General features: G+C 43.1%; 3 protein-coding genes across 5 annotated transcripts in view; 1 reads left to right on the top strand and 2 right to left on the bottom strand.

The window, feature by feature from the left end:
* Nucleotides 1-107: 107 nt before the first annotated feature.
* ACAD11 (acyl-CoA dehydrogenase family member 11) lies at nt 108-26,059 on the top strand. Its single transcript, XM_072330547.1, has 20 exons — nt 108-441; nt 2,310-2,409; nt 2,662-2,787; nt 3,838-3,999; nt 4,211-4,375; nt 5,228-5,375; nt 5,921-6,042; nt 6,700-6,806; nt 6,941-7,064; nt 7,842-7,919; nt 8,299-8,437; nt 8,552-8,659; nt 9,991-10,089; nt 19,973-20,039; nt 21,229-21,314; nt 21,515-21,586; nt 22,023-22,177; nt 23,536-23,652; nt 23,932-24,041; nt 24,549-26,059. The coding sequence occupies exons 1-20, from the start codon at nt 305-307 to the stop codon at nt 24,661-24,663; spliced, it is 2,337 nt and encodes a 778-aa protein (XP_072186648.1). The 5' UTR covers nt 108-304; the 3' UTR covers nt 24,664-26,059.
* On the bottom strand, nt 11,330-16,876 carry ACKR4 (atypical chemokine receptor 4). The gene is made up of 2 exons (XM_072330548.1): nt 16,079-16,876; nt 11,330-14,089 (listed from the first exon to the last, which is right to left on the bottom strand). The coding sequence occupies exons 1-2, from the start codon at nt 16,153-16,155 to the stop codon at nt 13,009-13,011; spliced, it is 1,158 nt and encodes a 385-aa protein (XP_072186649.1). The 5' UTR covers nt 16,156-16,876; the 3' UTR covers nt 11,330-13,008.
* DNAJC13 (DnaJ heat shock protein family (Hsp40) member C13) overlaps nt 26,058-26,923 on the bottom strand; it is a 52,210-nt gene continuing 51,344 nt past the window's right edge. For 2 of the 3 annotated variants that reach the window (XM_072330545.1, XM_072330546.1), the window contains one exon: nt 26,785-26,923. In XM_072330545.1, the coding sequence (XP_072186646.1) occupies nt 26,826-26,923 (98 nt within the window). In that variant the 3' untranslated portion in view covers nt 26,785-26,825. The other variant, XR_011902955.1, reaches the window with a different exon arrangement.

The raw sequence follows: 26,923 nt of genomic DNA, 5'->3' as shown, positions 1-26,923 counted from the left end.
CAGCCGGCACCGAGAGCCACGGGACGGAAGACCGCTTTCAGTGATGGACCAGGCGGCCTCTGTTACCGCAGCAACGCCGGAAAGGGCGGCCCCGTAAGGAGCGTAGTGTCCCGATGGGCGGGCGCGGGGCGGTTGCGCAGAGAGCGTATCGCTTGCGGCGACAGATCCGCAAGAAGCGTAGCGCCTCCGTGGGTGGGTGCGTGGCCGCTGCGCAGGGAGCGTATCGCTGCGGTGGGCGGCTCTATAGAGAGCGTAGCGCTACCGTAGGCAGGGTGCGGTGTTACACCGTCGACGCAGCGCGGAGATGGTTGTGGAGCCGGGCACCAGCGAGGTGCGGCGGCAGCACCGCTTCGACCAGGGCAGCCTGGAGCGGTATCTATGCCGCTGCCTGCCCGGCTTCCCCCAGCAGCCCGCGGGGGCTCTGTCCGTCAGGCAGTACAGGTGAGGGGGGCCGATCGCAGGGGTGGGCGGCTCGGAGCCCGCGGCGTACGGCTGTAGTGGTTCCCCACGGCTGGCCTCCCTGCCAGAGTAGTTCACTTCGGGAAGGCCGAGTTTGCTGCGGGGATCTTTCACCCAGCTGGAACGGCAGCCACAGCACAGCGGTGTTGGTGGACTTTCCTCCGAGTTCAGGGAACGCGTCTGACCCCTGTGCGGTGCGGAGTACGCGTGTTGTTATGGTGTTGTTCTTCACCTGCTTTTTGAGTGATCAGCAAATAAAAACGCTCAGGAGCGAATTAGAGGCATAATAAATCGATTGCAAAGCCCTGGGCTTATAGCCAGGTGGGCAAAAGCTTAACGCTGTGCTGAGAGCGGTGGGTTGCAGCAGTGTCACTCTGTGGGTTCCAGAACTCAATCCGAGCTCATATTCTTTGGGATATCTGCTCCTATTACTAGGAAACGGTGGGCAGTTTTTCATTGTCTTCTGATGCAGGTGTAAAATGTCTATGAAATCCTCCGCTATACCCCTAGTTTTCATATGAGCTTCCTCGTGAGAGCAGCTGACAGAAGAAGCTTCTAAAAGACCTCTAGTATTTAGGTTGTTACTCTTTTGCTTGTTTTGTTGTACCTAGAGGCTTCAGCCAATCCTAAACTCTTTTGTGCCAGGCAGGGTATCTGTCTGTGACGTATACATCTCCTAATCTGTACTACAGCCTGCACCCTATCTGGCTGAGGGAGAACAGGAATCACAGAATCATAGAATGGTTTGGGTTGGTAGGGACCTTTGAGATCATTCCATGATTCTATGATCATCTAGTTCTAACTCTCTGCTATAGGCAGGGACACCTCCCTCTAGAGCAGGTTGCTCAAAGCCCCATCCAGCCTGGACTTGAATGCTTCCAGGGAGGGGGCATCCACGGTCTCACTGGACAACCTGTTCCAGTGTCTCGCCACCCTCACAGTAAAGAACGTCTTCCTAATATCTAGTCTAAATCTACCCCCCTCCAGTTTAAAGCCTTTTCCTCTTGTCCTGTTGCTACACACCCATATAAAAAGTCCCTCTTCAGAGGGAGGGAAGTGTCCTCAGGAGCATGAAGGTGAATGTCTGCTTGATTTTTGATTTTCCAGTATTTCTACAGTCTTTGACTGGACTAAGAATGGGTCTTAAAAATGATAAAGAATGAAGAGAGTGTAGCATGTAGGTGAGCTCAGGCCCTTGAGGAAGGTAGCAATCAATGAGCTTGATTGGGATATGACAGGCGGTGTGTCACGATGGGTTTAAGTTCTTATATGGGTATGTGGAGAAGCATGTCATTTTTAGGATTCTTTGTCACCACAACATTTATTCTTTAAAACGTAACGGTTGCTATAGGCAGCCCCCTAAGAATAGCTTATGTATGAGAATCGATGACCAGGCCTGAGCACAAGGGGCTTTGGTACAAGAATTCACCAGTGGTTTATAGAGCTTTCTCTCAGCTTACACTGTTTAAAATACAGCTCACCAAATTAAAACATAGTCGTGGGCTAGTGTGAATTTTGCTTGAAAGTTCAGTCACTTTAATGATGTCTCTTTAGGGTGAAGAGGTGAATACTATCCCCGTTTCACAGGAGAACAAGTTATCTTTGACTGCTCTGCAGTGAAAAGATATTTTCATGTTAGGTGTAGCAATACAGCCTCTGACTCCTGATTTTGTAGGTTATCACTTGCATCTTTGTAAGACTATATTTGAGACAAAACTTCAGGGAAAAAACCCTTTTCTCTGTCTTGCCACTTTGTTCAGGCCCTGTCACAGTGAACACGGCACCATTTCCATTAAAAGTTTGCAAATTTGCATCTACATAGTAAGTAATTACAATCTTTCTCTTTGTAGCTCAGGACAGTCAAATCCAACCTTTTACCTTCAGAAGGGTGGGCAGGCCTATGTGCTCAGGAAGAAGCCCCATGGCCCCCTTTTACCTAAAGCCCACAAGGTAGGTATCATTCCTCAGCAAGCTCCAAACGCTTTGTATTGCTGCTGGACTATGTTCTTCTTGTACATGATAATGCAGACTATTTTAGTTGAAGGTGCCTAAAAGTGCAGTCAATTACTTGAATCATTTGCAGTTTTCTCTGCTGTACACTTGATTAAGCATTAAAAAGGATAGATTATCATTAACTGTAGTAGGATAATGATTTATGTTTAGGAGTTTTTCACTGAACCTTATTTTCTGTGTCTTCTTCAGGTTGACAGAGAATATCATGTGCAGAAAGCTTTATTTTCAGCTGGATTTCCAGTCCCCAAACCCCTGTTGTACTGCAGTGACGTTTCTGTCATTGGAACAGAATTTTACGTGATGCAGCATGTGCAGGTTCGTCAGCCAATCTGAGGGATTTCTTTCTTCTCCCTGGTCTAAACAGATTTTAAGCTGTCTAGAACTTAATAGAGTCTTATTCAGTTTTTACTGAGCTTTGAATTTTGGTACATGCAGCTGTGTACCAAGGCAAATAAATATTCCAATCATATTTTTAAGAAATATTAACTGTCAAAGGTTCTTACTGATTTCAGGTTCTCCAGAGCTTATTTCCAGCTCCGCCAAAATATACAGCTTGTTATTTCACCTCTTCTCTTTTGTGTTGTCAGAAGGATGTTGTGAAATAACTTCATATTGCTACAGTGAAAAGGGTACTCATAACTGAGCCGTAACAGTCAGGATCCAAAATTATTCTGGATTCTTGGAACAAATGGAACCTGTTTGTTACTGAAAACAGTAATCCATGTACAGTCACGTTTTTCTATAAAAGCAAGGAGGATTCCGTCTCAAATGTTACTTTGAGAAAGGACAGAATAGCTGTACCCATCCATCACTCTAAGCACGCTGTGGTGGAGTTGATAACTGTCTCTGTTGGACTTGGTTGATTCTAAGCCTGCTGTGTTTTTATTCCTGTGGGAGGAAGATTTGAGTTTAGGCGTCTTTCATCATATCCTCCTCTACGTGGCTGTGCTTGTTCGACAAGTGGTGATGTGTGCCAACACGTAGTGCAGGCTTTTGTGAAATTCAGACTGTGGAGAGCTGAAGCCTTGAGAAATACAGCTGTGAAAATATCCAGTTGACTCTTGAGTGTTCTGGGATACTTATTTGTAGTCTGAAATTTGGGATCTCAGGAAGAGCATTCAGAACATTTCTAATTGTATAAAACAATAGCACAAAAATAAAGTGGCAAGATCATGGGCTGTGAGATCAGCGCATTTAATGTATTAAATGAAGAGTATTATGTAAATGTATTAAATGAGGAAAGAATTTTTTATTATATAGTGAATATTGGTTCAGTGCATTTGTTTTAGCTGCTGAAACCTCTACCTTTACATCTCCTTGTCTATACCTACATCCCACCAAGTATCTGATTTACCGTGTTTCTAGGGTCGCATCTTTCGAGACGCCTCGCTGCCTGAGGTGGGCCCAGCAGAGCGTTCTGCTTTGTATCTCGCAATGATAGAAACTTTGGCTCAGTTGCACTCGTTTGACTTGCGGTCGTTGGGTCTCCAAGGATATGGCAGAGGACCAGGATACTGCAGAAGACAGGTATAGCTCTTGGAAAAATTCTCTTCTTCCGTCAGGTCTTTAATGATTTGATTTGCAAGCTGATTTATTCATCTTAGATGACTTGTAAAAGTAACCATCGTATTTTAACAATTCAGCACCTTCAGTTAGTTAAGTACTAGTGCATGTTATAAATTACTGCCATGTTCCAAGTAGATTCTGTAGTGCTGTTAAAGTGTTTGTATTTTTTCAGGTGTCAACTTGGAAAAGACAATATGATGCAGCTGCTCATACAGATATTCCTGCCATGAACGAGCTAGCTGAGTGGTTAGCAAACAACGTACCACCTGATGATGATGAAGAAGCCCTAATTCATGGGGACTTTAGAATAGATAACATCATTTTTCACCCAACAGAGGTATTTGAAATGTATTTATACTTTGTAGTTCTCCATTATTGACTCTTTATCGGGGTAGATAATGGCAGGACAAGGAGGAAAGGTATTAAGTTGAGGGAGGAAAGATTTAGGTTGGATATCAGTACAAAAAAGATATGGAGATTTTGGAAAGGGTCCAGAGGAGGGCCACGAAGATGATCAGGGGGCTGGAGCACCTCCCCTATGAGGACAGGCTGAGGGAGTTGGGTTTGTTCAGCCTGGAGAAGAGAAGGTTGCGGGGTGACCTCATTGCAGCCTTTCAATACCTGAAGGGAACTTACTCCCAGGAGGGGAGCAAACTCTTCGAAAGGGCTGATAATAGCAGGACTAGGGGAAATGGTTTTAAGTTAAAAGAGGGAAGATTTAGGTTGGATGTTAGGGGGAAGTTCTTTACCAGGAGAGTGGTTAGGTCCTGGAACAGGCTGCCCAGGGAGGTTGTGGATGCCCCGTCCTTGGAGGTGTTCAAGACCAGGTTGGACGGGGCTCTGGGCAACCTGATCTAGTAAAGACGTATGTTTGGTGGCCCTGCTAGGCAGGGGGGTTGGAACTACATGATCCTTGAGGTCCCTTCCAACCCGGGTCATTCTGTGATTCTGTGATCAGGGGGAAGCTCTTTATAGAGAGAGTGGTGAGGTGCTGGAACAGGCTGCCCAGAGAGGTGGTGGGTGCCCCATCCCTGGAAGTATTTAAGAGCAGGCTGGATGGTGACCTGGGCAGCCTGGTCTAGCATGTTTGTTAATTTCAAAGTGATTAAGCTCCTGGATATTAAGTTTGTTGTCCGTCTGCAGATCCTTCATTCTTATAATTCACTTGAGGTTTTTATTCTTATTTAAGGCTCGTGTTTTGGCAGTGCTGGACTGGGAACTTTCAACCACTGGTCATCCTTTAGCAGATTTAGCATACGCTACTCAGTTCTACTTTTGGCCTACATCTCTGAATGTCTTAGGTCAAGGATCTGTCTTCAGTTTCAAAGGCACCATAGGTATGAAGTTATAATCATTTAGTCAAACTGAATTCTATGGTTGATTTCTATTTGATAGGTTACTTTTACAAACGACAGTAAAAAGTTAATGAGTACATCATTTTGCTATTGGAAAAGGGCTTTTCTGTAGTTTACTTCATTGTAGGAGATGTGCTGATAGTTTTAAGGTAGCTCTGTTTTAGTAGGATCTGGGTACGTTAGTACATTAATTCTACAAAAGGTTATTTGGAACATTGCTCAGAGATAATGGGGGAAAGCTCAAATTGAAATAGGAATGTTTGTGTTTATATAAACATCACCCCAGATAAAATTGTGGTGCAGTGGATTTCCTGACTGAAGTGGAACTGGGGAGTTTATGTGGAATTCTGGCAACACCTGTTTCCTTTTCACCCTCCATATCTGAGCACATGAGGAATGACATATTACATTTTTTGCTGTACTAACAAAATGACTCAAGTATTTGAAGAATGAGGTAAATTCTAGCGGAGGTTGAGCATTCTAAAATATTCTGTTGGTGTTTTTTGTTGTTGTTGTTGTTTTTGTAGAGAATCCCTCATTTGAAGAACTGATTTCTGTTTACTGCCGCTGCCGGGGTATTAGTACTACAATCCCCAACTTGAATTTTTTTCTTGCTTTGTCATATTTTAAGCTGGCAGGGATATCCCAGGTAATAACTCACTTTTTCTGAAATATCACATTTTTATTATCACTGTGTGTAGGTTGGTAATATTTTTCAAATGATGAAGTACTGTTGTGTGATAATGGGAGAGGTATTTCAGTTTGTCCCTTTAGAAGCAGTGTCTTTTTGATGCTTGAGACTATGTACTCTAGGACAGAATTCTTGCTGCTTGAAGTACGTAACATGGGATATTCGACCATTGTAGGGCAGGAACGTATTTTGTAGTTGAAGCCTAAGATAAGGTTACTAAAGCTGCTGTAAGCTACCTGTTAGTAATTTGGAGTGAGACTATATGTTGGTAATACAGTTATGAATAATAATGTGTGCATTGCTGTTGGTTGGCTGAAGGGACAGAGTGAACTTGCATGTAGTATCCAATATGGGTACACTTCAGGGTTTTTAACAGCTTCTCTGCCTTTGGTTGATTTGGTTTTTTTGTTTTTGTCCAACTCTCTCTATTCCTGTCTTTTATATCAGAAATATACCAAAAGCAGCATCAACATATCCCAGTAAAATCTGAGTGCTATTTTTTCCCCCCAGTTAAGAACGTGTGTATTTAACTGCATAGTTGAAGAAAACACCAATCTGAAAGAGACATTTTCAAGTACGCAATTGTACCATTTATGCCTTTCTTTTTGCTTGTAGGGTGTATATGCTAGATATCTCATTGGAAATGCTTCTGCAGAGAATAGCCATGAATTTGCTAAGATGGTGAAGCCTTTGGCAGAAAAAGGCTTAGAGCTCTCAAAAAGGTAACACTGGTTTAAAGTACTGGTCAGAGGTGAGGCAGAACTTACAACTTCACTTGTTTAAATGTCTGTATAAGGCAGCTTATATCATTGTGAAAGAAAACCTGGTCTTACTTATTGCATTGGATGTTCTTTAGGTTGTCTTTCAGCAACATGCAACACAGTACTTCTGGAGAGTTGTTCTATCAAAGTAGGAAAGGCCAAGAAATGCTGCTGAAGGTAAAGCAGTTCATGAAGCAGCACATTTATCCAGCTGAGAAGGTAAAAGTCCCCAAAGTCTTTCATTCTCATGCAGAGGTGCCAATGCATTGTGCAGACATGGAGGTGTTGTGCTGCTTTTATTTAGAGAGCTCACAGACAATATTCAGTCTCATATGGTAACAGGAAATGTGAGTCGGGACTTGTAAATTCTGCATTTGTTAGATGATAATTTCTTTGTTCTAAAGCAGGTCCTAGGGCACTTCTGAAAGAGTGCTGTACATTACTAGAACACACTGGGGAAAATACTAGGATTACTAACATGTAGTTTTATTTAGTAACTAAACATTGGTACTTGGAATGACTGTTTTGATAATCTGCTAAACAGCTGACAGAAGACAAGTGTATTATTTCCAATTTATTTAAAAAAAGAAAAAAAAAGATAAATGAGTTTATATATCTGAATAAATGGGAAACCTAATGTTTAGGTGTCAGCACTTTGGGCTTTTATTTGTGGTTTTGATTTTGAGTTCATTTCTCTCATGTAGTACTGTTGGTCAGCAGTTGTGTTTATTATCAGAAAGCTGTTGTCAGCACCCGTTAAATGTCTTCATAACATTTCCACGTATGAAAGAACGTATCATTGATGGGGATCTTCTCCATGGTAGATCTTAAGTCTTGCGAAATGAAAAGATTGCAGTTATTAAATTGTATTAGGTAGCTGGCTTCATTAGAAAAAGTTGTGTGGAATGCTTAATCAGTGGTACGTTGAGGTGTAGAAAAGAAACCATAATTTGTGTATGTTATAGGTGTTAATTTAAACAAATTTATTTCTCTTAGGAAATAGAAGAATACTATGCTAAACATGGAAATACTGAGGGAAGATGGAAGAAGCCACCAGTGCTTGAGAGGCTGAAGGTATGGGATGGTAAATATTCTTGAGCACTCTAGCAGTAAAAGAACCAGGCACTGACCTTAAGAAATGTTGGTGTATGCTGTTGGAGAAGTTAGCCCATCTGTGTGGAAACAGTGAGGAAGTGAAAGGAAAAGAAGAAAGTGTGCAAAGGAGTTGTGAGACACAAACAAGAGAGGAGAAAAGCAGACGTGAGTTCTGTGAGGTGGACATCTGAACTTTAACTCAAAACTGTACCCGTTGAAAATAGCCACTGAGGAAAGCCATCAGATATATTGGACAGCGTGTAAGACATAGGAAGGAAGGAAATGGTCTTCAAGCCAGAATTTCATTGCTGTTTGAAGATGTATTGCTAATGTTTTTCCCTGCTGATTCTCTGAACAGGAAATGGCCAAAGCAGAAGGTCTGTGGAACCTTTTTCTCCCAGCTGTCAGCGGTCTCAGCCAGCTCGACTATGCGCTAATAGCTGAGGAAACAGGGAAGCGCTTCTTTGCTCCTGAGGTTTTCAACTGTCAGGCACCTGGTTAGCTAACACTGTGCCTTAACTATGGCACTGAGAGCATTAAGAACATTGGGCATTTAATGCCTTACCATTTGTGCGTCTCAAGAAATAAATGTAACCACTCGTTTCTCACAGACACTGGAAACATGGAGGTCCTGCACATGTATGGGACTGAAGAGCAAAAGAAAGAGTGGCTGGAGCCCCTTCTAGAAGGGAAGATTAGTTCTTGTTTCTGCATGACAGGTAAGTTTTTATTTCAGAAGAAAATGAGAGGCAAGTGGCAGAAATTTTACAGTGACATGCAAAAAGTATAAAAGTATAAGTTGTTACGTATTAGAGAATGCAACTTGATCTAGTGCCTGCCTTAGTGGTTGCCAACCCTGCCTGCAGTGGAGGAGCTGGAATTAGATCATCTTTGAGGTCCTTTCCAACACAACCATTCTATGATTCTGAGAATTAATAAAGGAATTTCCACAATATTTGTGAATGTGTTTGAATATTAAGTCATCTCTAGGGTGTGAGCAAAAAGTGCTGCCTCTCCTTCATAGAATCATAGAATTACCCAGGTTGGAAAAGACCTTGAAGATCATCAAGTCCAACTGCAGCCTAACCATAATACCCTAACTCTAACAACCCTCTGCTAAATCATATCCCTGAGCACCACGTTACCATAGTTACTGTTTCTCATGTTCTGCCATATTGCAGTTCCCATGTATTTTCAATTTATTTTTAGTAGTAGTGGAATATATTTTATTGCATGAACCTGGCATAGAATAGAATTTATCCTGGTTTTATAATGTGTTTTGGGGTTCTCTGGAAACACTGGCAGAAGTATGATGATTTTGACAAGTATTGTAGTTTTGTGGTAGATCATAGGGAATTTAAGACATAATCTGAAGATGACTTGCAAAACATATGATGCACTTGCTTTATGTCTGTAGCTCAGCATTATATTCCTGTTTGATCTTCAGAGCTTGTGGCATCTCTGGAAAGCTGGGCCCTTCATTTAGGGCTGTAACTTTTGAATATGTGATATCAAAATCTTGATCCTCCTGCATCAGCAGGAGTTAAGAAAACTCAGCCTTACAGAGTCAGGTGTCACCATGTTCACCAAATGGCAGAAGATTCTTGCCCTTGAAAGACAATAGCCTTCTCTGTTGCAGATGATCATTGGTGACTTTATTTCATAATCTGTCAGAAAAATCATTTAAGTTTCTTTATTTTCGTTTGAGAAAAGCCTAGGAGAACAAAGGCTGAGAGAGATGACTGTTATCTAAAAGTAGACTGGGGGGAGAAAGGATTTAAAAATATCAGGAAAAGAATTCTGTTTACTATAAAGGGAAGCCTGAGTTCAAGAACCAGCAGGTTCAAGTTGGCTGTGAATGGTATGTCATCATAAAATAGAAAGTCTTTGACCACAGCAGAATGAGGTATTGAAAACAACTTTTTTCTGCTGTGAGCCAAACAGTGACGCTGTTTTTGGAGTATATCTGGATCCATGTATTTGTGGTGGTAGTACTACAGCTTGTATATTTAATATAGTGCTGTGTGTGCTGTTTTTTTCTTTAACACAGAGCCTGATGTGGCTTCAAGTGATGCCACCAATATGCAGTGCAGCATCGAGCGAGATGGAAATAGTTATGTGATTAATGGCAAGAAATGGTGGAGCAGTGGTAAGTACAGAAACACTGCGTAGGGGAGTGAATAAGTCTAAAATTCTTCCTGAGAGTTGGAATAAATAAATACGAAATCTGCAATGTTAGTCTTCCATTTCTGAACTGGAAAATTTCTTTTTCTTGAGTAAATGCAGTCGAAGGTAAAACAACAGAAAAAGCAGAATTTGTGGGTTTGGGTTCATTATAGAACCTCTAAATTTAGTTCACAGAATGAATTTCTGGTGTTGCTCTTCAGACTATGCCTCATTCCCTTCGGTAACTTACATGCTTGTAGTCTTAAAACTTTGTTTTTTATGAAGCTGTCTTTGGCAGCTTGTGTTTGAAATTTGAGTGTATTGTGGCATTCCAGTGAACCTCGGCTGATTGTTGATCTGGTTTGGATGCTGATGGCCTGCGTCCTAGGGGTGATTTTTCTTTTTTAATAAGAAGCTTCCCAGAAAAATCAGTCGGTTGGACTATTAAGTGCTGAATGTCCCTAACTTTGGAGTACTGTTTTTTATGTTTGTTTACCAAAGCATAAGTGACCTATTCTGAAAAATCATCATTCGCTGGGAGTTTGGAAGCTAACTAAATAAACTCAGTTGCTAACCAGAGTGAAACTTGAATGTTTTAAGTACCTTTGTGTGGGCCAGCTCTCTGTGTAGACAGTCTTGTGCAATACTGAGACTCACCAGAAGATAGAGCTCGTTCTCTTTCCTAGCCCTGCAGATCTGGAGGCAGAGGGAGGTGTGGTGTCTAGCATCTCAACCTGAGAGCATCACTTAACTGCTAGCTGCTACCCTTGTTCTGGGACACTGTGTCCCAATAATGAGTTGCAGTTCCTGAGGATGTAATGGGAAAGTTCTTTCAGGGGTGATGCTCGAAGTATATAACTCATAAAATCAGTTCACAGAATCACAGAATGGCTTGGGTGAGTTATGTGTGTCATAAGCTGGGGAGGAACTTTTTATAAGGGCAGGTAGTGACAGGATGAAGGGAAATGGCTTTAACCTGGAAGAGGGTAGCTTTAGACTAGATATTAGGCGGAAACTCTTCACTGTGTGGGTGGTGAGACACTGGAACAGGTTGCCCAGTGAGGTTGTGGATGCCTCCTCCCTGGAAGCATCCAAGGCGAGGCTGAATGGGGCTCTGAGCTACCTGGTCTAATGGGAGATGTCCCTGCTTATAGCAGAGGGTTGGGAATGGGTGATCTAGTTGTTTATTTTTTCTCTGAAGTCCGGGTGAACATGGGGACCTTGGATGTTTGGGAACTGCAGGAGCCTGGCAGCCCCGTCAGAACATCACTCCAGGTGCAATCACTCTGTATGTGTAAAGACAAATAGAACTCACTCATACAGGAAGTCCCTTGCATCATGGAAGGACTGGAGATGATTACTAAGCTTTGTATGCATGCTTTGCACATTTACAGTAAATCTATTCTGGTTTAAACATATCAGATTGATGATGTATGCGTAGGCCGTGTGTCAAGCGCTGTTAATTGCTCCTCTATTCCTCAAAATACTGGACAGAAGTTCTAAAGGTTTTTGTCATCTCAACAGAGAGAAAAAGCTTGTGTGTTGCTTATGCTACCGTTGTTTGTTGTCTGTCGTTGCAGAACTTATTCATTCTGTCCACGATTGTGTAATTAGGAACATTGTCTGAAAATGGGAGATTCTTGTTGTCTTTCATAAGCTCTTTATTAGAGCCTGCAGGATGGTTGAAGGCTTGGACAATATGCTGTAAATAACACTTTTTTGTGTGTGTTTAGAAAGATGATTTTTCAATGTATTTTAAGTCCTTCTAGAGATAAGTGGGAAAACTGTAGTTGTTTATTTTTCTTGGCATCCCCACCATCTCTGTGTCATCAGACAGATTTTGGTACCTCTCAATGGAAAACCTATAGAGACCCACCAATCATGAGTTTGCGCGGAGTCAGAATCCCTCTCATTCACAAAGCAAGTCTTTTATCCTTTGATTGATTAAACCCTAGGCTAGGGATGACGGTACCTACAAAACCAAGCAAAGATAAGTATATAAAAGATGAAAAGTCAGTTCACTTTGAATACGTGTATGTTTTATTGTATCTTTGCATATTCTAGTAGACTATAGTTGCCTCCGTATCTCATCATTTTACAAATTCCAACCAAAAATTCCAGGCCCTGTATCTGAAGCTTAACTTTAAAAAGTGTTTCTTGCGTTTCTGCTCGTGCTTTGATAGCATTACCTTGACATTCATGTTTGATCTTAAGTTTACAGAAATCTGGAATGTGCCTCTCATTGGCCATTGGGCTATTGAAGTTTAGGGTAAGCAGAAAATGGAGACATGAAGGATTGTTTTGGTAGTTACAGAGCAGGAGTTTGTGTTTCTTGTGGGGGGTGTTCTTGCTGTTATATGTAAGCACATAGAAAATGGCTTTTTTTCCTTCTCTTGGTTCTCAGTTGTGAACTGATACCTCATGTTAAGCTGCAGCTGCGTCTCTGGAGCGAGAATTAGGCAGGAAAAAACTGGAAGTGAGTTATTAGTCAAATGCTGTGAAGTTTTCCAGGATAGTTGGAGAAACACAAGATTACTGAACAAAGGTTCCTGTGCTGTCATTTTATTGCTGATGGTTTCCTTTTCTCTTTTAGACGTGTGCAGATGTTCCATTACACTGCCATTTAATATCGTGTTGCTGTGACTTTATGGTTTTCTTTGTTTTTTGGTTGTTTTTTTAATAAATACCTTCATTGTTTCCAGCACTTTCAGTATATTTTTTTTTTGCCTGGTGCTTAATTTCGACTGTGTTCCATTTTTGAGCTCCACTGTGTAGTGTCTTGGCTTCTCTGCAGGTTTTAAAGTTCATCTGAAAGACGACTTGCAGAGAAACAGCTGTTGGAATAATACCCCCCAAGTTAGTAAGTAATCCCTGTTTTGATTAAGATAATACAAACAACAGTCTATATAGTGAAGCTGATTGTTTCTTCAGTACGGGCTTCGGAATTCATAGAGATTTCTTCAGGTCCTTCGTGCTGTTGTTGCCTTCTCCAGTACCCATAATTTTTTGCTATTTTCATAATGTGCATTTTAAAAGAAGCACCCAGGAAGGCATACAGAATTGGGTTCAGGCAGGTGTGAAACAGAGCTATGCTCTTGGTGACCTGGAGCGCGATGTCTATGGTTTTACTCGCCTCACAGTCAGTAATCAGTAGGTAGATGTTATCTATGGCTCGCCAGAACTTAACTATGTTGTAAGGTAGCTGGGTAATTATGAAAGCAGCTACTACTGCCAGCAGAACCATGAAAGGTCTAGATTTTTTAGCATTTGCAGATCTAAAGATTGCCCGAGCAGTAACTGAATAGCAGGTCATCATTACTAGGAAAGGAAGCAGAAACTCCAGGATAACTTCTGAGATCTGAATGGTTGCTTTTAAAAGTGTTTCCATGTTCACTGGAAATATAGGAAGGCATTCGTTCCTATTATTGTGTGTCACGACTTGGTTAAATACCAGCTCAGGGATGCTGAGCAGTACAGCAGACAGCCAGACACAGATGCAGGTAACGCTGCAGTGTTTTCCAGCTCTTCTGTGACGCTGGGAGTCAGAGGTAGCCTTGTATCTATCCACACTGATACAGGCCAGGAACAGCATGCCAGAGCTGAAATTCATGGTGTAAAGTGAAGAAGTGAGCTTGCACATTGAGTTTCCAAGTTCCCATCCCTGCACCGCATTTGCAGCCCAAAAGGGGAGCGTGAAGAGCAAGAGCAAATCAGCAATGGCTAGGTGCATGATGTACACGTCTGTCTTGGTCTTTGGTTTCTTGCAGTAAGCATAAATTGCAACCACTAACGAATTTCCAGCAACTCCAACAGTGAAAGTCAACGCATAGAACACAGGGAGGAATACTTTCATGAATTTTCTCACATCTTCTTTTTCGCAGAGAAACTCGTATGTGTTGTAATCTATATTGGAGCTGAAATAATGCTCATCGTCCTCAATCCAGTAATCAGTTGAGTTGTTCACATCCCAGCCCATGGCAAAGCTGAAAGTCAAAGAAAAAGAAACAAAAAGGGGGGGGCGGGATAGTGTAGGGTTGGAAAGATATCAAAGAAATAATACAGGTTTCAAGTTTTAAAACTTGGAATGTAAAACACAGCTGTCCCGTGGAGTCAGTTCTTGAACGACTGTGGAACAGACTGAGTTTAGTCTGCTCCTGCAGAATCAAAGCGATGTGGGTACCCTGAATCTTAGCACCGGAGACAGCTCACGATGGTATGCACCCAAAGGAATCTTACCACATACAGAACTGCCCGCAAGTACCCAAACAGTTCTCAACCTCGACTGTTTTTTCAAGTCCTGTCTCATGATGAATTCATTCTGTAAACACTGGGGCTGTGTCCTCACTGCCTGTTTAAGACTGAAGTTTAAATGTTCTCATCTTCAATCTTCAGCATGTCACATCCTAAAGGATTTTCTTCCCTAGTGTCTGTGTTCACTGAGTGATCAGCTGAACTATCAGTTGTAAACTACAGTACTGCACTGTGGTGACCCTGCACATAGAAGGTGGGTTGAAACCAGATGATCATTGCGGTCCTTTTCAACCCAAGCCATTCTATGATGCTATGAGTTATACATGGTTATATATATTCAGTGAGTCGGCTGTATGCACTTTATAAACTGTTTCAGATGGCAATTAACCATCGGTTAATTGGTTTGGCTTTCACTCTTAATGACTTTGTTAGATATTTTATTTTTTGATTATTTTTTTGCTAGCGTTTCAAAGCACTTTCCATTAAACTTTAAGCAATGATGACTCCCAGTTTAAGACTTGTAATCTGCCATTTACCGCTGCATAACTGAAGCGTGCGGAATGGGAAGTCATGTAGCTCTGTTTGTTTGGCAAGGGTTATCTGTTCTGTCCCTGACAGTGTGTGTCAGCAGGATTTTTCAGCAGGGGTGATCCTTTGCAGCCTTGTAGTACTTGGAGGAGAGATTCAGACATCAGCTGTGAATGTCTCTTTTTTTAGTAGATGACTACAGGGCAAGTTTAATCCTCTTAGCCAAGGCTAGAAGAAAAATAAAACCTTAATTGAAAAGCTTGGGCTGTAATCTAAACTGTTACTGCAGAACCCATCTGGGAGCACTTAATCAAAATGAACCACAGGCAGATTTTTCTTGAAAGCAAAACGATAAACATTTTGGTGTAAACTTTTAGAAGTCTGGGTATCACAAAGCACTTTGGCTGTGACAGGGAGCTTGCTCTGCTGCCTGACACGATTTTGGCTGACGAGTTTGTGATGGAAAGAGATATGTAGCGTTCAGCTGTTGATATTCCTCTCTTAAAAGTCAAGTCATGTTTTGGCTAGCATACCTATTCATATTTGGGACTCGTGTTGTTTCTCAGGCACACGTGCATGCACATTATGTGAAGCAACTGCTGAATGGCAGTGGAACAGGCTTAGCCTCTGTCCCATGCAGTGCTCTGGGTGGGATTTCCTATAGAATCAAAGCCGTGTGGGTCTGCTGGATCTTACAGCTGGAGGCGCCTCAGGATGTTGTGCACAGAAAGGAATATTCTCACGTACAAGTAATGTTACTGTGTACAAAGCTGCCCACAAGTACCCAAGCAGCTCAGAACTTCAGCTGCTTTGTCAAGTATTAGTTTTATTATTTATTATTATTTATTATTGTTTTATTATTCTAGGAGATACAGGTTTCTTAACAGACAGCACTGTGCTGTTTCCTGCGGTATTGTTCTAACCTTCCATTTAGATACAGATACAGTGTTTCTGTTTAAACTCGATGTGGGACTGTACGAGTACATGTAGAATGAAGTTAATACTCCCAGTTGAAACAGCTGCTTTTCCTTAATGCACTGAGCAGTAACCTGTCCAACCAAAAGAATTGAGTTTTAAAATTGGAAACGATGTCTCCCTGTAAATCCAAACTAAGTAAGAGTAACCCTAACTTTCCTACTTGCAAATACATCACACTTAGCATACAGAGCAGCGAGAAATAAAGCAGAACTAACCTTTTGTCAGCAGGCTGGTAGGAGATGCTGTAACCGGGATGTGCTTCGGTGAAGTGGTCTGCGCTGGTCGGACGCATTGCATTTTGTCATCAAGCACCACACCCTCGTCTGGAAGGCAGTTGCACTTTCGTTTTGACTTGCCAGTTAAAAAATATCAACAACAAATCCTGTTTTCCTTGGAACCTTTCGTACTGAACTCTCACGTTTCCTATTTGCCTTCCCATTCAACCCCGAGTGCGGTGTTCTTTGGAACATAAAGGCTCTTTTCCTATTTCTCAACGTTGTCCAGATATGCTTCGTGTAATCAAGAGGCTTTTAACAAATTACACGTTTCAAATGTGAAGAGGAGAGAAAAGAGGAGAGATCTGTTGGGGGCAGCTGCCAGCAGGGAGTCACCGTATCGCTTCATCAGAGCAGTACTGCGCTTTGCTGGCTGCCTGTAGAAGGATTTAAGAGAGCCTTCCTTATATACTGTGCTTCAGTAACAACAAAAATATGTTCGCTTTTCGTGAGGCAGAGGACTTTTCTCATTCAGTATCATGCCGTGGGACAAAACTCAGAGTACGATAGCTGAAAGGTGTGGGAGAAATGATAAGGTGTCAACAAGTGTGTGAGCAGATAGTCCTTCACACTGTGCGAGAGTTCTCAGGGCTTTGGATGTTGCCAGTCAGGCTCATAATCAAGTCACTGTTTGGTAATGGTTTTTATAGGAACTGTAAGCAAGGCAGGTGTTGTGGAAGGAAAATAAACAATGCTGTTTCCCTCTGAGACAGTGTTTCTTCTGCTTTCGATGTATTGCCTGTGTTATAAAGTGGTGATAGTTGTACAGGAAAGGAAGGAAGGAGGGGTTCTGAGCTTCACATGCAGACATTAATGCTTTTGCACTGAGGTGTGAGCTTACGTGGACTAAGAACTAAGAGGCTGGATCTTGCTTAGAGTTCCATGATCTGTACAGCTCAAGTTGGTTTCTTTTGCAAGGATTATCTTGTGCAGAGTGTCAGGAATCCCTTGTGATCTTCCAGAGTATTTATTGTATTTGGATTTTCCTGTATCCTTCTGAGTTTCGGTAAATGCAACGTTGATGTCAAACCACAGGGAGAGATGTTAAGCAGACCAGAAGTCAGGATTTGCTGTTTGCTGTGCTGGCTCAATCGACCCACTTGCTGTGGCTGAATCAGACATTAGTCTGTGTTTTGAGTATTTTGGAACATGGGAAAGGAAAAGTTCTTTTCAGTGGTCAGCACAGAATGGAACAGGCAGGTTTTTGTGGCTTCATTTGCTTTCACAACAAGAAAGAAAAATAGTTTGGGAGGGGATTTAAAAGCTCAAGAAGGAATACTGTGATGTTTGTGCATAGTTCTGTAGTTTCCATCTCGAGCTGTCACAGCACTTTCCTGGTGTTCCCCACAGCCATAGATAAGGACATTTGGGTTGCTTCCAGCACGTCTGCTTCTTGCAACTCGTGTCATTGCTTAAGAGGCCTGGCTGTATCTCTTTAAAATAAGTGAATCTCTCAGTCCTCTGGAATTATTTTTGTCTTAATATTGTCTCCATCAAGATGGAGTTATCACGGTAGAACTGGGAAAGCTCCTAGCGTTATATCAGATGGATGGAGGGGAGGGAAGGAAACATCCCTAAGTTCTGCAGCTGCTTTCGTTGGTGCCATCAGAGGCTGTGAACTCAGGCTGGAAACTGAGTGGCTACAGTCAGTGCAGAACTGAGTCTCCTCTGCTGACTTTCTGCAGATCCCTGACACCATCTGTCTTCCTTGTGGACCCATTATAACCTTCACCATACGTGAGTTGTGCCCAGCAGTGTTATCTGAAGGATGCTTAAACTTACGGTGTGTCCAAGTGTAGCAGCATTGTGGTATCAAAGCTGTGGGCAGGTTGTGCAGAACTATACTTAAAACTGACCTGACATCTCTCTTATTCCTGTTTGTTGAATTGTGTCTTGCAAAACTACTGCTAACTGCTGCCAAAAGGACAGGCGGCTCTGCCTCTTACCCCATCCTCCTGCAGCTTCCTTGAATTCCATAAAGAACATTTGGATGCCATTTATAAATGAGAGATTTATTCCATCCAGGCAGTCTGTGCTTTTTCAAAGCAAAGCAATCTTTCATAGACCTGCACTGCACCACAACTTCAAAGCTGGGTAAATAGCTCTGAGCAATGGGAATGGCCGGGAAGCCGTCTTCCTTTCCCGTGCTTAGATGGATGAAAAGTTCATTTGGAACTTATTGGTGCTGCTTGAGAACTCCTTGCCAGCCGTCTCCTTCTCAGTGATCTCACTAAGTTCAACTTCTGCTTTCTTTTTTTCCTTTGTTGTTTGTTTTTACATAGAATGGAGGAATTCTGCCCTTTTTGAAGCAGGGATGGAACTTGAAGATAGTTTACAAAACCGTTCATGTCGTGACTCCAGAAAATAACCTTTGTTGTAAACCACAGCAGGATAAATGTGGTTGAACCACATGTGCGGTTCTGTGAGGGGAAGTCAAATAGCACTCGTGAATGCAGCATTTCTCATTGTGGTATGCTGCAGAGTGCATGCTGTGTTGCTCGAGGGCTCACTGCCTGCTTGTTGTATTTGTCCAGAGGAATCAACTATCAACTCTGCAGAGCAGATTGATCCTCACCCACACCAGCTTTTCACTCAGCTATTTCATTGCGTTGGTGTAGCGCAGCCCATAGGCCACAAATAACTGCACCTTGAGGACAGGGGATGAAGAGCATATTGCAGAAGAGGAAGGTGAACTGCCAGCACTCTGGCCCTCAGAGTTTGGTAGAATGAATGAAATCTCTCTTCCCACTCCCTGGCCATTGCAGGGGTGTTTCTCATAAGGAAGCAGCTCGTCTCAGAGCCAGCTGATTGCACTGTGTAGGCCCAGAGCTGGTGAGAACAGCTGCCAGAGAAGCTACAAAGCCTTCTTTGTTTCGGGCATCAAAACACCTGAAGTTGGCACATGTCAAATCTTTAAATCTATGTGAAGCTTGACATCTCCCTCACGATAGAGATAAAAGTGCTGCTGATTGTTACATGTGTCAAGTATCATCCTGCCCTCCTTGCCTTTTGTTGTGTGCGTGAGATATTGAAAGGAATGAGAGCAGGCTTTGCTAGGAGGGAACTTGTAAAGAAAAAAAAACAGTGGTGATCGGGTCTCTTAGAATTATGGCACTTCAATCAATGCTCAAATCTTTTAGGACTTGTACATTAGGATGGTACAGAGATGCTCATCGGTGGCTTGAAATGCTACCAAATTATTTTCAGGTAACAATTTAGAATGAGATCTTTCTCCAAGAACAAACTAAAATCATTTGCACAAGGGGGAAGCAAAACCCGAATTCCAGAGCTGCTGAAGTAATAGCAGAGCTGTCAGTGGTAGCCTTCAGCAGCCTTATGTGCACAAGTCAGCGGCTGTCACGGGGCTGACATTTCATTCCCATACAGCTCCTCCATCTTCAGAGCTTTGAGAAGTTTGGCTTTTTGAAATGGCAGCATCACAGCTTCGGGTTTGCTTTTGTGTCACACGTTAAGCTGTAATGCAGACAGGAGTAAATAGATTCCTTTTCAAGTTCCTTCTTGTTCTCTTTTCTTCAGAAAAGATGGTGGAGCTGGACCCTGGAGGGTTTGGATATTTGGCTTTTGGTTTTCTCCTCCCCACAAGTTGACTCCCTTTTGCATATTAAGCAATAAGATGGATTTTGTTACAGTCTGATTAGGATGGATTTTGTTACTTACTGTCTGATTACTCAGAGTATAAACACAGAAGTAGATTGCGTGCTTTTGTTCTTGTAGCACGAAAGGAAAGGTTTGTCCATATGAAGCTGCATTTGATTATACGCTGAGGGTTTTACATTGAAAACTAGTTTTGTGTTTGTTTGTGACTTTTTTAAGGTGCCGGGAACCCAAACTGCAAAGTTGCAATTGTCATGGGCAAAACCAGGAACACCTCAGCATCCAGGTAAGGATTCCTAGGAGGTTCAAAGAGCTGCCTATAATTTGTTTCCAGGAGGTGTCACTGCTTGCAAAAGCTTGAGGTGCAGTAGCATTAATTGCTTTGTTGTGACTTGCAGAGGACTTGTGAACCTTTGGCCGTGTTGAGCAAAAAATACAGTAATAAAACCCAAACCTATCAGCATGTTCCTCAATGGAATGAGTACATGCAGTGTCTCAGAGAGCTGAAGCCACCAACTAAGTTTTTCATAATAATTATCTGCAAGGGCAGAAGGTTTGAAACCTGGGGTGTTTATGTACAAGTTACGCACGGTGACACCACTGCACATATTTAATCACACCTTCTGATTCCACTCCTTCCATTCCTATATCATGGAATCATAGAATGGTTTGGGTTGGAAGGGACCTTTCAGATCATCTGGTTCCAACCCCCTGCCATAGGCACGGGCACCTCCACCTGCTTTACATGAGCAATATGTAAAATGCTTTGCAGCTGGGCCTGCTGAAGCCTTGCAGCTCGTAGCGTGTACAACTGGAAACGTTTATATCTCTGAGTTGGATTTTAGCCCACATTCCAGCAATTATCAGAACCTTTGGATGTGTTTAGGCTCCCTTGAGAAATAAGCATCGTGTCTTCCAGCATCCAGGGCGGGTTGTCCAGCAGCTGTGCGAGCTGTGGCATCTGCTGGGCTGTCTGGAAGCTGCATAAGAGTTGATGGAGAGAATGACATGATAATGCACTTTCTAGAGGAGCTGGAGTTCAGGGCCTCAGGAGGTCACCTCCAGTCCTGTGTGACTGATAACCCTCCTTGAATGTCCCGGAGGCATTTAAACATGAGGATTACTTTCTTGGACTGTAGGCACGTTAAAATGATGATACTGATAAACATGTTTTGAGAACAAAGAAGGAAGGCTGGGGGAGGAGATGGACTGTGTGGGACAGAAGCAGATGGTAGAGCGTTGCAGAGGTGACAGAAGGAATAGCTTTTCATTCAGGTTACATTAGATGCCAGTGGTACATTTGGTGGTCCAAGCACGTGCCGTACTACTACATGCAGACAGGATGGCTGCAGTACGCAGAAGTCAATGTCAACATGTAGCAATTGCTAAATTGAGGGTAAAAAATAAAAACAAGGGAATAGGACAGAGGGGAGGCTAAAAATTAACCACAACACGTACCTTCTGTCTTGATACAGGTACAGGCAGCACAGCATGATCATTGTCCCCATGGACACCCCGGGAGTGAAGCTGATACGGCCACTCTCAGTGTTCGGCTACATGGGTAGGTGATAAGAGCCACTGCCTGTACATCTGGTAGTGTTAGCTGTCCTGGGAGCTGCAGTAATACTAATCAGTGTTGTGCACGAATAAGATGCATGTAGAGAAAGCATCAGGAACTGAAGGCCTCTTGTTTTGCTTTCTTTAAGCATAGACATTATCCTCCTCCTTTTTATCCTGCTGCTGTTTTCTCTATACCCGTAGATGAGATCCACGGAGGACATTTTGAGGTACATTTCAATGACGTACGAGTACCTGTCTCCAATATAATACTGGGTGAGTTTCAATATTAATTGCTCCTTAACACGTACAGCAACAAATCAGATTTACAAAAGCAGTGGTTTATTTGATGAATCACCAGAAATTGATGTGAACGTTTAATGGAGGATTCCTTAGATAAGGGATAGTTGGTTGAACATACTTAAAGTGGGAGCCTTCCCTCAGCTTCTCACAGATACATTTTTCAGTGTGAGATTAACATTTAGGTTATATCAGGTAAATCAAACCCTCTCAGAAACCATCTTAGGGTGATCTCTGTGCTGTAAGTAGTAACAACGGGTCAGCGTAGATGTAATAAACAAGCACAACACTTCTATAAAATGGTTTGCTTTTAGCTCTGCTGCTCTCTGGACACTTCTGCTCTGAGCCATATGTGACCTCAAGCAGAAATGAAGGGCTCTGCCTCCATCTGACTGTTTTTCTTTCCACGCAGGTGAGGGAAGGGGGTTTGAAATAGCACAAGGTCGGCTCGGGCCAGGCCGCATTCATCACTGCATGAGATCCATTGGTGCAGCCGAAACCGCGTTAGAGATCTTGTGCCAGCGTGCAGCACAGAGAGAGACTTTTGGGAAGAAACTGTACCACCATGTAAGTGTGTTTTCACTTTGTCTCAATTCACATCTATTCCAGACATCACTTTTTGTTTCGCCCAAATCTGGAGTTGAAATGCAGTTGCACAAGAGCATCCTCGCTCTCTTTTATTGGTAGGAATAAGAAGTTGGCACTCTGCTTTCTTTAGGAATCGCCAGCTTTTAAAAGTTGGTTTATCACATTTCAAGCGCTCCTCAATCTCACCCAGCAGCTGGGATGACTATTGGGAAGAAACTTTTGGAAAGAAACAAGTAAAGGCAATTGGAAGGAGGAAGCTGAGACTGTGTCTGGCACAGCGTTAAAAAACCCTTGTGCAGACCCAGAGGGAATAATCTTACACATACATTTTCCAGTCGTATCGTTGCCAAACCTGCCTTCACTACTGGAGCCCGGAATGAGAATTGCATGAGGCGCTCCCTGCGTTTCTCAGAACACCCTGATGAAGCCACTGGCCACACCTTGTAGAAGCGGAGCAGATACTCCCCAGCTGAGAGGGGAAGCTGTTGGCCGTCTGGAGTGACAGGCTGACCATCAGCTGCACCCTGCCCTGTGGAAGTGACAGCCCTGGGAGCATCTGAATACCTGCACAAGGGTTCAGACCACCTTTGCTGCTATAACCCAAGCCCCCGGACCTTGCACTAAAGCAAGTGCTGTGCCTGCCAAGGCAGGCACACTCCAGCCTGCAGCACCCCTGAAGCTGGCTTAGACTCCAAATGGCTTTTTACTGACAAGCGTCACATGAGCAATGCACTATGTGGGCTGCACGGGGAAATGGGTTGAGAAGAGCAGGGAGGGGCTGCTAAGAGTGTATTACAAGCAAACAGCATATATCTCATACTTAGTTTGGCTCGAGGGAGCTACTGCTGGATCACTAAGACTAATGCAGCAGGCACAACCCTGCAGCTGTTTGCCTGTTTGTGCAACACAGCACCGCCACTACCTTCAGAAAAACAGAATGGAAGCCTCTATCCCCACATTTTTGTATGGTGGGGCACGTCACACAGGGAAGTGGTTGTGAGTTGGGGGTATTAGGTGAGGGAAAGCAATCCAGCCTTGAAGGCCTTTAAGAGAGCTTTGAGAGGCAGCAGGCAGTGGGGATGGGCACAGAAATGGGAGTGGGACAAGATGTGGAGGATTTTCCCCTTGCCCTTCACCATTCTGTATCAGTCAAGGGTTTTCTTCATTTTCTTCCTCATAGTAAATACGTGTCTTAACTAGCTTTCATTTGCACAAGGGTGCCTCTAAATGACTGAGCAATGTGGGCATCTTCCCTATTGCAGGCTTAACCCGACCAGGCAGAAGGCATTCAATGACTTTCTGCCTTTTTCTTCCTTTTTGTGTTGTTGTCCCTGCAGGAAGTTGTTGCCCACTGGATCGCTGAGTGCCGCCTTAGCATAGAACAAGCTCGGCTGCTTACCCTGAAAACAGCCAGCAAGATTGACACGATGGGCAACAGAAAAGCAAGGAAAGAAGTAAGTTGCTTTTTTTGGCAGCCTCGGGCTGGGACCTGAGGGGTGCAATACATGCATGTTTTCAGATGAAATGAAGTGAAAGCATATTGCTTGGTCAGCTCAGTGCCCTGCCATAGTCTTGCATGGCTGTCCCTCCTGGAGACTTTAACAGGAATGGGAACAGCGGGGCTCTCATCCAGTCCTCAAGGCTGCACTACCTGCTACCAGCTTTCAGTAGAACTGTTAGGTAAACACAGTCACTTATGAAAGCGTTATTAGTAAGTTGTCCTCTACCTACAGGTAGCCATGACTAAAGTGGTTGTGCCTCGAGCTGTGCTTAAAGTGATTGATTGCGCAATCCAAGTGTGCGGCGGAGCTGGAGTTTCCCAGGATTTTCCTTTGGCTGCTATGTGAGTAAGGGAGACTGACTGCTGTTGGCTGAGGGCTCTTAAGATAAGGCAATGGTGTAATTCCAGTACATGTTTGTTTTTTTTACCTCAAGTAGCCAGAAGTCATAGGCCATGTGCTCACATGCACAAACGGCTTTTATAATTAAATGGCCTTGCTTTATCCCAACAACAACCACCACCAAACAACCCGCCCCCAAAACAGCAAAAAGAAAACCTACACACAGAGCTGCCAGGGGAACTAAGCTACTCCTAATGAGCAGCACAGAGGGGCTGTTCCTAAAAGCTCAGTTTAATCCTTTTTGCTGTTGGGATGAAGCCTTCAGAATTTCCAGCATGTGCCTCTCAGCCTTGCCCAGATATTTCAGCTGCAACATCTCCCCCAAGGACTCTTTTAATAAGGCTCCAAAGAACTACATCAAAATTAGGTCTGAAAGTTCCCAGTGCCAGACTGGTTTGCTTTTGCAGCAGGGCTGGAACTCTGCCCCTAATTGAGATCTCCCTGCACAGGTTTGCATACATTCGCACCTTACGTGTGGCAGATGGGCCTGATGAAGTTCATCTGTCAACGATTGCAAGGTGGGAACTACTGGATCAATCAAAGAAGCTAACTGCAAAAATGTGATGTCAGCATAAAGGCCTCTCACGTGGACAGGGGACTTAGAAAAGATGACACTGTACAATGCTGACTAAGTGAATGAATACAAAACCTTGATTCCAGCTTGAAGCAATAAGGAATCCCCACCCTTACTCGTAATTATTGCACTTACTAATTACTACATTTACTGTAAATTCTTTTTACAATGCCATGCCTGAAGGAAGGGCAGCTATAAAACAAGCAGCAGGATGTGCCTGGGTTCTTTAGAACATGGAATAAAATCTATTTTCTAACAGGCTTCAAGTGCTTTATTTGCTCTGAGCCAAAGCGCTGTAGCTTTTTATCGTCAAGTCAAAGCAGCATAAACTTCATTACCGATCAGATGACATAGAAATGCCTTTCTTCCTCTTTCCGGAACATGGCTTCAGTCCAGTCCTCTTTGCTCACCCCTCCTACCTCTCCTCCTTTACACTGAACATCACACTCGGGGGGCGCAGTGCAGGATGTCGGAGCTAGGACACAGCACATCATCTATGGCTGTTCCTTACTTTGAACAAAGTTATCTCCTCCCTTTTCTCCATCCAGGCACCCTTTTAGTCTATCCTGGAATACTGCCCTGTACATCCTCACGCCTCCTCCTGGCTCCAGCTCTTTCTTAAAGGCAGATACTGAGCTTAGTAGAGCTTAGGTGGCAGCTTTCCCTCTGAAGGGCTGAATGTTGACAGGGACTAATGCTGACTAGCACGGGGCAGTTCATGGCCACTTCTCTCAAACCCAGCTCTGCTGTTTTGTGTCCCTCTGTGAAGTTCCCAAAGGTCAGAGTTCCTCGCTAACAATCCACTTTTGACTCACATTACTTACAAGTAATGTAATGTAATTACTTACAAGTGCCGTCTTTTTGCACAACCAATCCCTGCCTGAGGTGAGAGCTCAGAGAACATACACAGCTGCCAGGCTTAAGGTCAGAACTTGCTGCAGTCTCATCTTGAAGACCCAGCTAAACTCTGTGAGTCAGCACCTGAAAGGTGTCCTGGCAAAAGCTGAGTAAAACTCAGAGTAGTCCAAAGGCAAAGTATTTACAGCTGGAAGCTTCCTGCAAATAAGTTTCTTCACATCAGTTCATTACAGCTGAAAAATAAGAGGTTAGAGCTCCTGTCAAGCAGTCAAATACCAATCTACGTTTCCATTTGCCCTGGTTTCCTCTTGCTTCCTGCCAAGAACATTTCCTCAGGAATTAAGAATATCAACAAGTCAGTTGCTGAAGCTCATTTCAAATATGAAAAACCTGAGAGTCAAAACCTCCATATGTTTCTCCAAGCAACAACTGCCAGGAACCCAGTTCAGCCACACTCTGTGAGGCCTCCACCCAACCTGGCTTCCCCGTGCCCTTAAAGAACTGCTACGTCAGGACACCGCTTTTATCTCATTAACAAGGCTCTTAATTCCCTTTATTTTAAAATTTTATGTACATATGAATGATCTGTATAATGTACACTCAAATATAGAAAGTTTTTATATACTGGATAATGTATCGAACATTTCACAATGACACTAATCTCTTACATAACATGTCAACTCCAAGGTTGGTTGGTTGTTTTTTGCTGAAGCTTTTTCAGTTTGGTAAAGCCGGTTATACGTACGAGTGTCTAATGCTGTCTGATCTCAGGGAAATAATGTTAATGATTAAGGACATCAGTGAAGCGGTACAGGAACAAAACCCTTTGGAAGTCATGTTCGGGGGGGAGTGATCGTGTCCGACTGGGAAAGGAAGGGATGCCTTTTTAGTGGAGGGGGGTCGGTGAGGTCAAAGTGATTTTAGCCCAATTCCTCTAGACTGTAGCTCAACTCCAGTCATGCTGTTTCATAAAATATAAAAACTAGGAAAGTTTGATTCACAGTCTTGTAAACAAATACAAAGGAACAAAAATGTGCTTACGTACAACAAGAACAAAACTTCTTGTGTACCCATTTCAGCTGATCCACAGAGTGCTTTCTTACGTTGCAGTGTGATAAGAGTCACTGACAACTTTTTTCCTAAGGAAAAAAACAAACAGTCATAGAAAAAGGAATAACACTGTCATTAAACACTTGGAAAGGCAGTAACTTCACTTCAACTTGTTGGAGGAAAATGCGGTTCCTCAGCACTGGCCAGTCTGCCTTTGCGTCTCTTCAATGAGAGATTTTAGTCCTTAGCTGACATCTCCCACTTCGTTGTCTACCGGGGGTGGGATGTTGGGCATTACAGATGACGTCGTCCCTGCAGTAAGGTAACCAGCAACTCCAGGGC

This window comes from Excalfactoria chinensis, chromosome 2 (assembly GCF_039878825.1).
Source record: "Excalfactoria chinensis isolate bCotChi1 chromosome 2, bCotChi1.hap2, whole genome shotgun sequence".
NCBI lineage: Eukaryota > Metazoa > Chordata > Aves > Galliformes > Phasianidae > Excalfactoria > Excalfactoria chinensis.
The sequence above is the reverse complement of the archived record's forward strand: the minus strand, read 5'-3'. Positions and strand labels throughout refer to the sequence as shown.

Excerpts from the sequence above, each read along its gene's own strand:
- ACKR4 (XM_072330548.1), bottom strand. The coding sequence starts at position 16,155 with ATGCGTCCGACCAGCGCAGACCACTTCACCGAAGCACATCCCGGTTAC. Across the intron at positions 14,090-16,078 it reads TACCAGCCTGCTGACAAAAG|CTTTGCCATGGGCTGGGATG; the intron begins GTTAGTTCTGCT and ends TTTGACTTTCAG.
- ACAD11 (XM_072330547.1), top strand. The coding sequence starts at position 305 with ATGGTTGTGGAGCCGGGCACCAGCGAGGTGCGGCGGCAGCACCGCTTC. Across the intron at positions 6,807-6,940 it reads GGCTTAGAGCTCTCAAAAAG|GTTGTCTTTCAGCAACATGC; the intron begins GTAACACTGGTT and ends GATGTTCTTTAG. Across the intron at positions 23,653-23,931 it reads ACAGAAAAGCAAGGAAAGAA|GTAGCCATGACTAAAGTGGT; the intron begins GTAAGTTGCTTT and ends CTCTACCTACAG.